This window comes from Streptopelia decaocto (assembly GCF_964273445.1).
Source record: "Streptopelia decaocto genome assembly, chromosome: 4".
Classification (NCBI taxonomy): Eukaryota; Metazoa; Chordata; class Aves; order Columbiformes; family Columbidae; genus Streptopelia; species Streptopelia decaocto.
Window position 1 is genome coordinate 36,181,890 of NC_138658.1, and position 13,576 is coordinate 36,195,465.

The 13,576-nt window shown below is 40.7% G+C and overlaps 1 protein-coding gene across 1 annotated transcript; it reads left to right on the forward strand.

Moving 5' to 3' along the window:
- Window positions 1–9,633: 9,633 nt before the first annotated feature.
- NPY5R (neuropeptide Y receptor Y5) lies at window positions 9,634–11,598 on the forward strand (the record flags this gene model as incomplete). Its single annotated transcript, XM_082050615.1, has 2 exons — window positions 9,634–9,741; window positions 10,258–11,598. The coding sequence occupies exon 2, from the start codon at window positions 10,267–10,269 to the stop codon at window positions 11,596–11,598; it is 1,332 nt and encodes a 443-aa protein (XP_081906741.1). The 5' UTR covers window positions 9,634–9,741; window positions 10,258–10,266.
- Window positions 11,599–13,576: the final 1,978 nt, after the last annotated feature.

Below are 13,576 nucleotides of genomic sequence, written 5' to 3' on the forward strand. Positions count from 1 at the left end.
CCTTGGGGCAAAAGTGTGCCGTCAGTAGGCTAAATAGGCATTTTGCTGTTGAGTACAATAAGAATAGCAGCAAATTCTCTGTTTGGCTAAAAGCATGTTTATTCTGCAACTACTCCAACTGACATAGCAACACTTCATTTGACTGCTAATGTCACAAACCCAATGAAGCTCCGTGAATAATTACCTGGTTAATCTCTGCTGAGACTCTTGCTTCTGCAGTTCCATTTTCAACAATACAGCCAAGCTAACTAGTGTAAAGCTATCCTGATCATATGCAATGTTACTTAAAGACTGACCTAAATTATGTCCACTCAGGTGAAATACTAGGTCATGTTTTCTGCTTACAGCCACCCCACTCTGTCCATTCAGGGTGCAAACTCATATAAAGTTGCACAAAAGCTCTCAGATGGCTTCAGATGAAGCACAAATAGGCCCCGTGCTTCAGCATGATCATCCAGAATGGGTATTAACAGCAAATGTGTATAACACCAGCCAGCAAATGTGATGACACCTGTTAGGCAGCAAAAATGATCAATTACATGCTCACCCTTGGAAGTATTTTGTTAGCTAAGCATCAGATGTCCTGTCTTTCATTGCAAAGACATCTCAGCCATGGCAACCTTTAGTAGTCCATGGCTCACTGTCTTCATGTCCGGCTGCATCATGTGAGGTAGGAATCCGTGGAAGGGATGGGCCAAATTTATATCTACAGAACCCAGACTTTAGTGGTATTTTTAACAGTCCTTTGTAATAGTATTTTAATAGTATTTTTGTGGAGGATGAACAGTTGGGTTGATGTGTGTGAAAAATTTCAACCAACAGAAACGCTTTATATGTATCTTACAAAATTCCTCAAACTCTCTAGTAGCTATGTCCTACCATTGTAGACTGTCTTGCCCATAGATAGGTGCCCTGTTGGTAGCAAACTTTAAGGTAACATTTAACTTTGATTCATGGCAAGCTTTGACTCTGCACAACTAACCACGTGCTGTGCAGTTTGGACATTAGGCGGCTTAGACCTTGATTTTTCATGGCATTCGTCAGTTCTCACCAGTTTCAGTTGGAGCTTTGAGTCTTTGTGTGCTTCACAGTTAGTTTTTAGAGGCTAAATTTTCAAAAATATTGGGATGATATTCCCAAAAGAAAGATACATTTGGGAATGCAATAAAGAAACATGCCAAAATTCATTTGTATTCTTATAACCACAGAGTTCTCTCCTGTATTTTCTGTTGTGGCCTTCTGACTTGGGAATCCAAGCCTTCTCCAATGCACCAGATTTCTTCCCCAGCTCCTCCAGAACAGGTATTTTTCAACATCACAATCTCTTACTTCCTTGAGGACCCTTCTGTGGCTTCAACAACCCTATAGAAGCTGGTTTCTAGGGACCTTTTATCTGTTGTCAGTCCTGACATTAGATAACTCTCATGCCAGTACCTTTTCTATCTCTAGATCACCTATTTTATTATTCAGTAGTATTACTGGCAAGACAGAGGTACCCAAACAGCGAAAAGGAAAAAATGATAATGGTCTGAATAGCAATTGCCTCTGATGTGTGCAAGTATCAGGGATGAATTGCCCAAGTACAGCTGAGAGAAGTCTAGTGCTGTTTAGAGATCCAAGGAGAAAACAAAGCAAAACAAAACAAACAAACCCACACCTGCCAGTACGTTACTGGTTGACGAACTCTCCTGAAATAAGACAGCCAGGAAAACAAGTGTGATATTTTGTTGTTAGAGAAAATTGCTTTGAGGAAGAATCACTTGTCTTACTGACTGCTCTTGCTAAGAAGCATGTAATTTCTGCAGGCTGTTTGGGAAACTGTAGTAGGTGACTGCCCGCCTTAGAAATGGTCAACATGGAGGTAGGCTGTTTGTATGTTTACTAAGGTATGATGGCATCCCACATAAATCATAGCTGTGCAATTGAAGAAACCATAATTTCCCATTTGCGGGCTCTGCCAGCAAATTTAGATTTCTTTTTTGGAGATAGTATCAGACTTCTCTAGCCAGAGGTTTTCATAGAAAGATACTGTGTCTCTTCCACTCCAAGCAGTGGGGTCAGCAGCATGGGAAGCTCTCCTGGAACAAGGGACATTCATGTAAATCAGTGCCCTGGGAGATGGTCTTAATCCCCTTCCCCTGTAGCAAGTTAGAACGAGGGTGAGTGTCTTCAGGTCAAATATTTGCACGAAAAGCTCAAAAGCCATCAGTGTTAGGTGGGAAGATGGTCGAAAATGTTACGAGCAGCTGCTCAGCCCTAAAAAGGATTAATTTTGTTCTTTGTGACTAACAGGAGAGCTGTCTTAAAAGGATGAGATGGATTGGCACGTCACTTCCACCTGGCAGCTCCCTCTGCTCCACTTGCACATGCAGTGATTCACCAGCAGTGGGTGGTGAATAATGCAGAAGCAGGCGAAAGAAGATGGGACGCAATCTTCCTCACCATCCTGAGCTCATCTGCTGAAGATTAAGGTTAATTGTCCCCTGTGCCCTGTTCCCCTAAAATGAGTATCTTTTAACCTAAGTTAAATAAGGAACCCAACTGGACTTTCAGTGTTTGTAAGGCATTTTACAATATGTTTGATCCAGCTGTTGGTCTCTGGGTCGCACAGACTTTCACAGGCTAATTATACTGACAGCTTTTCTGCAGTGCTGTCTTAATATCAACTGTCGAAGGAGTGTCTCAGCAAATGGAAAAGTCATTACATTTTTGTGTCAGATTCTGCCACTTGTGCTCCCAGAGACCTACATGTCACTCAGTTTGCCAGTAGCCCTGTAATTGGGCTATGATCAATGAGACTTCTTGTGCTAGAAGATAGCAGCTGTTGAGAACAGCAGAATTTGTCTTTTCACACTCTGTGCTACGACATACCAAACAATTTTTATGCTTTAAAATATTGCTCATTAAAAAAAAAAAAATGCCCTGCCTTTCCACAGATGCCCAGAGAAAACCACTCTTCAGATATTTGGCTCTGTAAGAACTGAGTTACTCAGAAAGGAAAGATCTTTGGGGGCAATCTATCACCTCCCACCTGTTCTAAAAGGATGGTAAAAATTAAAGGGTGTTCAAGCAATCTGGATAAATACCGCTAAAGCTCTGCTCCAGCCAAAGTGAGGAGAACTCAAGAGCTCTCAGACCAGTGCTCTGTGATTGCCTGCCTATGCTCGGTGTCCCACCACACAAGGGAGAGCATTTCACCTTTGCAAAACGCTGTGTCCTGAATTCCGGGTGAGAAACTGAGAGCATCCCTTAAACACTGGCGAGCGCGGGGTTTGTTTACAGTCTCACTGTATTTCCATGGAAACTCTAATTGTCACACCGGGCAAGACTGCAATGACAGGCTCCAGATCCCGCACGGAGCAGCCCCTGAAATGCGCCCGCGCGGCAGCTCCCGCCCTGACCCGCCAGCGGCCGGGCGAGCAGCGCGCACGGCGGCCGGAACCGGCGGCGGCATCCCGCCCCGGGGCCTCCGCAGCGCCGACGGAAGGTGCGCCGCCAGGCAGCTAGGGAGATGCGCGCTTCCCCCTGCTCCCGGGGAGCCGCGCTCTCCCCACCTCGGCCCGGGCCGGAGGTATGAGCGCAGCCTGGGGCTGCTCGCTTCGCAAAGCGCTACGCACCCGCGCGTGATATTTTGTTGTTAGAGAAAATTGCACCGCGGCACTTTCCTCCTACCACCGCCGCGAAACCCCGGGTCGCCCGTGGGAGGCGGGAGACGCGCGCAGGTAACGCTCCGGGAGGCGCGGAGCCGCCGCGCAGGGAGATCCGCGGCGGGACTCAGCTGCTCTGGCGGGGCGGCTGCGCAAGCTTGCGCGGGGCAAATGCACGGTAGTCGTGGGGTTTCGCTGCAGCTGCGGGGAGGGGTGGTTGCCGCGTCTCCGGCGAGGTCCGGCCCCGTCCTGTCCCCGCTGCTCTCAGTTCCAGCCGCGGCGGCTGCGGGAACCCCGGGGATCCTGCCTGGGGACGGACGGGTGTGTGGTTTGGGACGCAGAGCGGTGCGGGGCGCACAATGCAAAGTGATTCTCTGGCGAGGTGTAGAAAGGCAAAATTAACGGCCCTTCCCGTTTTGGGGAGTTGTGTTTGGTTTTTTTCCCATTGCAAGCCGGGAGCTGCCGTGCTCCGTGGCGTAAGATGTAGTAGTGCATCTCAAGTTTTCTGTTCTGATCTACAAATACCCCATTGTATTGCATAACATGTCCTTGGAGCTGGAGAAATAATCTAATTAGTTGGCTTTTGCTTATTTTGGAAAGCCACGTTCCTATTTTCCAGGGTAATGTTGCATTTCTTTTAATTAGGCACATGAAGACACATACCACTAACATGCACGCAAATCCATTTTGCTGGATTTATGAAGTAATCTTAATTCTCACAGGTTCTCGACTAGTTTTTGTTGTTGCATATAGTCATATTTGAAGCAGCAGCATTTCATCTTTGGCTTGTGTTGTGCATACGACTCTTCAATGGTTTCCGGTTTTCGCTCAAACGTTATCTCAGTTTTTAATGATGTGAGGGCATCATTTCTCAAGTAGCTAAGTGCTTTCTTTAAGCTTAGGTCGTCAGGCACTTACAGCCTGTCATTAACTCTTTGTGTAGAAGTTTTAAGACTTTCTCTGACTTTGTTTTCGGTACAGCCCTGATACCACTCCACTATTACAGGGACAGAAAGCCTGTATTTCTTAGGGAGTTTTCACATTTTGCTTCCTTTCTATATGTGTTTGTCTTTATTCGGTTTTAAGTTAGAAAAAGGTCTCCTAAGACTGTGAATTGTTCACAGCTGTAAAGATAAATTGTCCTGTATAGGCACTGTTATACAGACTGAACTGACTATACTATACAGGCAACTAGCCAGTCAGAGTCAACTTAACAGATACTAATATTGTAGGATATAAGTTCTTATCCATTAATAAACCTTAATATAAGTATCTCATTTAATAGAAGGACGATTTTCTGAAAAAAAAAAAAAAGCCTTCAGAGGAGAATGGTTGCCTGCCTAACCTTTGTGTTCTTGAAAATTTCCCCTTAAATGTGTAGAGAAAAAGAAATACCTAGCCTATTCACTTTCCTAAATCAAGTTTTATGGATATTGTATTTTAAATACTAGCCTTAAGTGGAATAACAAAAGAAATTCTATTTTAAACATACTAAACTAGCATATTTTATGTTATGTGGTACCTCTAACTCAGCTAAACCTGAATAATGGTTTAAGTTCTCCTTTTTGCTCTCTGGCCTTAGAACAACTGCAACTGAAAACTCCTCTGAAGCATGGTTTTGGTGAAAATAAGTCGCAGTGTTCAGAGAGTCACACTGAGGTATACCATAGATTAATGTGATTTAAGGAGGTGTTACTTGAAATCTTTTGAGACCATGGTACACCAAGTGTCATAAAATACATTTTACTGTAAAAGGTGACCACAAATACTCCTTGCATTTAAAGTTAACTGCATTCAATTCTTACAGTAAATATGCAAATCTGTTCTGGATCCTACCATGAAACTGCAGTCTCTCCTGCCTTGTGCAGTCTAGCCTCCTGTCTCAAGCATCCCATTGAAACTAAAGGAAACATAAGCAAACCCACTTCAAGCTCACAGGCTATGAGCTCATGCAGGTGCAGCTGAGCAGTCTCAGGGAGTGTATGCAGACCAGGAATAACAGAAAAGGGACCACATTTGCTTGGCTGATTGATATAGGAGATGAAAGAGATCCGACTTTTGGAGCTGACAGGTAGAAAATCTCCATCAGGTACCTTCAGATTGATTAAATTTGGTCTTGAGAACAGGCACAAAAACACCCTGGTGCTGTGGTGCATTCATTTTAGAAATACACTTCAAGTAGGAGGAGAATGTTTTCAAAAGAAGCTAATTATTTAATTCCATTACCCACAGTGGGATTTTCAGGAATCATTTCCCTGAAAGCTCTGGCCATGTGCTGCACAATCGAGAGAGGGAGAATGAGCAAATCTCCAAAAATAGAAATCGCTTTTAAAACAAAGCAGGAAGATAAATGCCAATAAGTGCAGACAGCCCTATGAAATCAGTGGTATGCTAATATGAGTTTGGGAACTGAAGATCAATAATACAGGAGGAAGACTTTTATTTCCATCCTTATTGCCAGTGGCACTCAAGCTGAGAGAGCACCTGGTTCCTTTTGAGCAGGAGAGGAAGCTTAGAGAGGAAGAGATCCACTTGGTGACTTTTGAAATCTTGGGGAAAAGTCTGCTTTCATTTCATACATCCAAAATGAAAAGAAAATCTCTTTGGGCATGTTGCAACTGGAACTCCTGTCAGCACAGCAGTTCTCTGTTGAAAGCAGCAGCCTGTAGTTTTATTGCCTCTGTCTTTCTGTCACTCTGAAACTGTGACTAGAGGGAGATGGTGCAAAAGTGGTTGCTGTGCACCACGACTCCTGTGGTGCCTCGAGTGTCCAGCCAGGGCCTGACCAGAGCATGTCATGGCTTCTTCCTGTGCTGCTTCCTTATGCAAATCAGGACCTGTGGTAGGGGAGATGGTGCCTGCTCAGCTTTCTCCCAAGGTGGCCACAGCACAGGGGAGATGGAGCTGGAGAACCTATGCTGGACTTCAGAGGCACTCCTGCTAAGCTTCTTCAATATTGATGTGTCTCAACAAAATACATCTACTTCAGCAAAAACAGCATATTCACTTTTTGTTTTTAAAGAATTCTATTAAAAACATGCTGAGCAACTCTGCTAAAGCTAGACTTCAAGAACTTCACATGAAGGTGTAGGAATCCACAGAACCTGGCAACAATCTTTGAATTACATTTGTCGGAAGAATGCAGTACACATTTATTTAATAAACATATTCCAATATAACAACACATAAAATTTTGGTCTTTGGCCCTAGTCTTAACATTACCTGTATGGAATACAAATTTCTAGAAGATAAAATAATTACAGTGCATGTGACTTGAGAGTCTCCTGATTTTTCAGTCACCCAAAGCTGAAAGTGGTGGAAGGAAATAACAGTGACACCACCGGATTTTTTTCTATTTTCTCCATAGAATCCAGTGATTAAGACTAAGCAGAAATTAATACACATTTTGGATCTTAGCATGTAACTGAAATGGAATGGACTAACTAGATAGAGATTCTTTTCTGCCAGTAGGGATGCCTGGTTTTTCTCCACTCACTGATGAACCTGTGGCCTATGATCAACCTTTTTAATGACAGCAAATATCACCAAAACGTCTAGGGAGAAAGCTGCAGTTTTGGTACAGGCATCAACAAAACTTTTGCATGTACATAACTGCTGTTAAAACTTAAGTAGTGGTGTTCATTGCTACTATTCAGTATGACCTTCAAACATATATGACCATATGTGGAAATTTAACTGTTACTGAAAATACCTGTAGATATTCTAAAAGCAATCCTAACCTCCATGTTTTTGAGAGAGAAACAACATTTGCAGTTTGTTTCTTCTTTACAGGTTAGTCCTTTAACCTTCTGTCAGTTAAAATAGAAACTACACATAATAAATGAAAAGGTAATTCTGTCAGAGTCATCATCACTTTGAAAGCATTGTAAGAGTTTCTGAGCTTTTTTTTGAATCCCAAGATGTTACTGGATTACCTTCCCTCTTTCTTACTAGTCTGCTTATTCTTAGCCAAGAACTGGTTGGTAAGTAACCAAGATTTGGACAGATTCAGCTCCTGAGTAAAGTTTCACTTCCCTTTCTCCTGATAGGTTTAAAACCTGCTGTCAGACAGTGAGATGCTCAATTCATAACGTTCTCTTAATCTGTGCAAGATATAAACTGGAAAAGGGAAGCGTCCAAGAAAAAAGAAAATTGCCCAGAATTTTGCTAATGGATTTTCAGTAAGTCCTCAGTTATATGCAAGGATTTTTTCCTACACACTTCTCAGCTAAGGTGAATGTGGTAGTACAAAGACAATGAAATGTTCACCCTGAAAATATTAAGCAGATAATATTTCATACTGAAATGCAATGTAGAGTTGAAATGGCTTTCATTAATAAAAAGAGACTCTGCGGATTACAGATTTGTGCACACACTGAAGTCTGTGAAAACATCAGTCATAGCAAAACCCATTGTTCCTCCATGCTGAACAAAGGGAAAAAAATGATATAGGTATGACATAACAGGGTCATAATTCCATAAGCTTGAGGTAGAGGAACATATTTCATCCAGGACAGAGCCCTGCTGTGGTTTTCTCAGCCAAAAACTATCTTGAGTCATATTTAGAGAATAGAAATTTCAGTTGATTTTGGAAGTCATTGTGATCTGCAGATCATACTGTTTTCAGATGATTGCTACCAACTCAGAGAAATGAACTCAGACAAATTAAGTAAACTGTTTACTTCTTTAGCTAATAGATGTATAAAGAAAAGCCCACCAAAATGAAAACTTCTGAAAATATCAGTATAGAAATGTAGATTGGATAACTCACAGAATCTCTAGTCTGCCCCTTTAAAGTTGGTCTAAAGCAGGGGTATCAAACTCCTTTTCACCGAGGGCCACATCGGCCTCACGGTTGTCTTCGAAGGGCCGAAGGTAATTTTAGGACTCTATAAATGTAACTACTCCTACATTTATACAGTCCTAAAATTACCTTCGGCCCTTCGAAGGCAACCGTGAGGCCGATGTGGCCCTCGGTGAAAAGGAGTTTGATACCCCTGGTCTAGAGGCAAGGGTAGTCTCAGACAGTGTTGCTTCTCTACTATGTTTTTTCACCATTTCCCTAGAGACTGGGAAAAAATACACAGAAATAATTTGCATTAATGCCACCCTGCTCATACACACACAGTTATAATACTAAGATTATCTAAATTCACAGGTGCAATTCTAACTTCTATTTTAGCTATTCTTAAAAAGCACTTTAACTTAACATTGCAAGAAGTTAGCAAAGCTTGGTTCATTTCACCTCTTCACAACACATTCGTGGAGAAACAAAAACTTGCAATATCTTTATTAATTTTTAAAAAAATAGATATTTCTAATCTTACATGAGGGAACTTCACAACATGCTGAAAGTGAATATTCTGAGGATGTTTTATGGTTCAAGTTTCCATATGGCACCTGACAGTAGGAATGCACATATTGTGATGGGAAGGAAGGAGGACATCGGCGCATGTACAGGAAACTGATAATAATATTATTGCACTTTGAAGAAGTCAGCATGATGTAGCCCACTGAGAATAGCTACATTCTCGAAGAGCTCTCCCTTTTTTAGTTGACAGGTTTAGCCTTCTGCTCAATTTATGTATGTTTGGGGTTTGTTTAGTCTTGCCTAAGATTTCTAAACATTAAACAATTTTATACAGGACCTTGGCACTTTGGGCAATTTTTACTTGGAAACTTTAGTACATGCAGGTGTTAAGGGTAAACTGGAGTTTGAACTGAATTATCTTTGTTTCTTCTAAAGTGAAAACTAATACATGAAGATTCTGTAGGCAGAATAACTTTGTGGTGTGCTAGGTTTTAATGTGCAATGTTTCTGTGCTGAATAGTTAGATGTTTCAAATGTTTGTGTGGGGTTTGCTTCCAGTTAACACTGTCCTTTCTATATTACATCCAATTACTGTGGATGTTTTGTAGGTACTTTTCCCTTCTACTTGAGCAATGGTTAAAATATGTTCAACACTTAACAGAAGATGGTTTGCATATGCATCACATTAGGAATTCCATCTTGGATCACTGACAGTGGATCTCCTTATAAACTGATGCTTTTTGAAAGCTCTCACCTATTTTGTGTCAGTGTTCTACTAGCAAGGTAAGAAGTACTACTGCACCTGTTAGCATATGTCAAAACATCATATATTTTCAGGTGCTCTCATCATAATTTGCTGTCATGTTATGATGAGGCACATGCCCAAATGGTGATTGTAATTTCCTTACTCATATCAATGAGCTGTTATTCACATGAGTAATCTCACAGACTCTAAACTGGTTGCTTTCGTAGCTAAGTGCTCCCTCATGGAAAGGCTGACAATATGGTCTATAGCAAAGCATAGTTGAAAACCAGCTTCGTAATGCAGAACCTTAAATTGTCATCATCCCATGTGAGCAGCCAGATAGGAGGCCTAGGTGTCCTCAATGCCACATGATAAATCTTACAAAACTAATTTGTATTGACCTGAAATTATGCATGATCTGCCTCACAGTAGAATATCATCACTATTAATTTATTAAGGTGATACAAGGTAAATTTCCGTTCCTTTACGTTTTGATTAACGGCAGTATCATTCTTCCTGCAGATGCTAACTACTGTTCTTCTCGTTCTAAGCAGGACTGTAAAATGGATTTAGGATTCAAAGACCATAACAACAGGACACCTACCAAGAACACCTCTGCTACTACAAAGAATTTTTCTGTCTGGGAAGACTATAAGAGTAGTGTTGATGACATACAGTATTTTCTTATTGGTCTTTACACGCTTATAAGTCTGGCTGGCTTTATGGGAAATCTGCTTATACTAATGGCTCTACTAAAGCGCAAGCAGAAGTCAATAATAAACATTCTTATTGGTAACTTGGCCTTTTCTGACATCTTAGTTGTGCTGTTTTGTTCACCTTTCACACTGACATCTGTCCTACTTGACCAGTGGATGTTTGGCACTATCATGTGCCATGTAATGCCCTTCCTCCAGTGTGCATCAGTTCTAGTTTCAACTTTGATGTTAATATCTATTGCTGCAGTCAGGTACCGTATGATAAAATCCCCCCTTTCTAGCAATTTAACAGCAAAACAAGGCTATTTTTTAATAGTGACCATTTGGGCCATTGGCTTTGCCATTTGCTCCCCTCTGCCAGTTTTCCACAAAATTGTTGATCTCAGCAAAACTCTGAATGTAGAGCTACTGGAGAACAGGCTCTTGTGTATTGAGTCATGGCCTTCTGATTCCTACAGAATCGCCTTTACAATAGCCTTATTGTTCATACAATATATATTGCCGATGGTGTGTTTAACCGCTAGTCACACCAGTGTCTGCAGAAGCATAGGTGCCAGACTGTCAACCAAGGAAAACAAGTTTGAAGAAAAAGAGATGATAAACCTAACCCTTCATGCCTCTAAGAGTACCGGCATGCAGGTGCAGCCCTCCAGCCATTCCAGATGGAGCTGCACCTTTGGCAGAAAGCACCACAGAAGATACAGTAAAAAGACTTCGAGTGTGATGCCAGCTATTTCAAGGCACCATCAGGATACTCATCCCAGAGACCTCCCAGAGTCCTCTGGCACAGAAAAAAGCCAACTCTCTTCCTCCAGTAAATTCATCCCTGGGATACCGATCTGTTTTGAGATGAAACCAGAAGAAAATACAGAGATCCAGGACATGATTACGGTATCCCGATCCATCATCAGAATTAAGACAAGATCTAGGAGAGTTTTTTGCAGGCTGACAGTACTAATCCTAGTATTTGGTTTCAGTTGGATGCCTCTTCACCTTTTCCACATCGTGACAGATTTTAATGCCACTCTCATTTCTAACAGACATTTTAAATTAGTATATTGCATATGCCATTTACTGGGTATGATGTCCTGCTGCTTGAATCCCATCCTCTATGGGTTCCTTAACAATAGCATAAAAGCAGATTTACTGTCTCTTATTCCATGCTGCCAAATACCATGATTTTATGCGCCCTAATATAAAATAAACAAGTTTGGCTTTCAAGCCTACTGATGTGTAAAAGCTAAATTAGTTTAGTTTAGTTAGTCTGATTTGGTTGTGATTAGTAGCATTTTATGTGAATGAATAGTTCTATGGCTGCATGTATTTCTTGCATTGACGGAAGTATATACATATAGTATAGTATTCTATCTGTTGCACATAGGAAATCATGCCCTTTGTACAAAACAAGAATACCATTTTCATTACCTGAAATATTGGCAGTCTGTACTGTGGAATTATACAGAATATATGAGTAATAAATGGAAGACAGACTGCTTAAACGTATCCGTATTAACTGTCATAAAACTATAATAAAATACAGACCATTTACTAAATGACTAATGTTGAGACTATTTCAGTGCCAACTTTGACTGTTTTCTTAGTTAATTCCAGATGTGATGGGAAAAATATTTTCCTTAGTTCTTTGACTGATACTTTGCAGTATCTTTGCAAGATGCTTTGCTCCTGGTTCCCAGATTGCCTTATTCCCTGGAGTAGGTTCTGGGTCACTGTTGTCTGAATTGTTTCCATCTCACTGTGTTTACCCAGTACAACCTAACTCTGATTTCCTTAGCGAATTTTTACTCTGGCTTGTCATTTTATCTAGTTTTCAGCCAAGCCTGAACTTATCTATAGTGATGCCTTTGTTCAGTGATTACCCCCCTGACCATAAAACGTGCTTCTAACCAGAGTAAGCCTTCAATTACCTAAGTAAGTGGTAGTGGAAAGACAAAGAATATGGAAAGGCAGCAGGATTTTTTATTTTTCTTTGCCAAAATGCAAAAGCTTACAGCACTTCATTAGAGCTGACACATTTGCTTTGGAGAGCTGCAGCAGCTTTCAGATAAACATGTGTGTGTATGCCTTTTTCACACACGCAAGCATGCATGCACACGCCCGTGCACTTTCTGCATCTCCCCCCTCTCTCCTTTTTAACCAGACCAGTACTTTTCCTTCCAAATTCAAATCATATGCATTTTCCCTAAGGAAGTCATATTACATTTCATAGCACAAATGCGAGGAGTATGTGAGTATGTATGTATGTATGTATGTATGTATGTATGTATGTATGTATGTATGTATTTATTTATTTATTTATTTCCCTCCTGGATTACTCTGACTTAATAACCCACCTCTACCCTCAGGATTCAGTAAAAGTACAAAGCCTCTGCCCTGAGTTTTAAGCTGTAAAACTTCTCCCCAGGTCTAGCTGGTGATTATTTCCTTTTTTTTTCCATTAAGGTTTCTAAACCAATAGGCTTTTTTACATAGCCTTTCCAGGCTGAGAAAAAAACATTATTGTTTTTATAAATGGCTGAATGGGTGCATTTTTTTGCCCTGAAATACTTCCCTTCCAGTTACGCTTTAACAGTGAAAGCCGTTCTTTTATTTTGAGGAATTGTCAAATTATTTTTATCACAATGTTACATTTCTGAGACCTTTTCTCCCCAAGCCATTATCTGCTAAGGAGTTTATTACATACCAGTGGTAATATCTTTGCTTCTATCATTAAGGTATTTCCCTGAAGTCTAGTTCCCAGTAACACGTTGTTCTTTGTTTTCACTGGTGATATAGTTTCACAGTTTCTTCCTGGACACTGACTATTGCATTTTGCAGATTATTATCTCCTAAAAGCCTGCAGTCTGTCATTTTATAGAGTACAATTGGTATAGAATTCAGAATATTGGAATAATAGATTTTAAAATAGCTTTAAAAAAGTTTTAAATAGCTTAATTTTAAAATATTTACAGCTAATCATGGTAGATAAACTTAGAAAAAAAATTAGCTAAATCCACAGCCAGAAGACAATTATATAGTTTTACAGAAGTTACAGCAGTTTATACCCTATCTATACCTACATATTTTTATGTCATTGTAATGTATCATTTAACCCTATTTATACCATGTGATGTAACCAAGTAGTATAAGAGGATAAGAA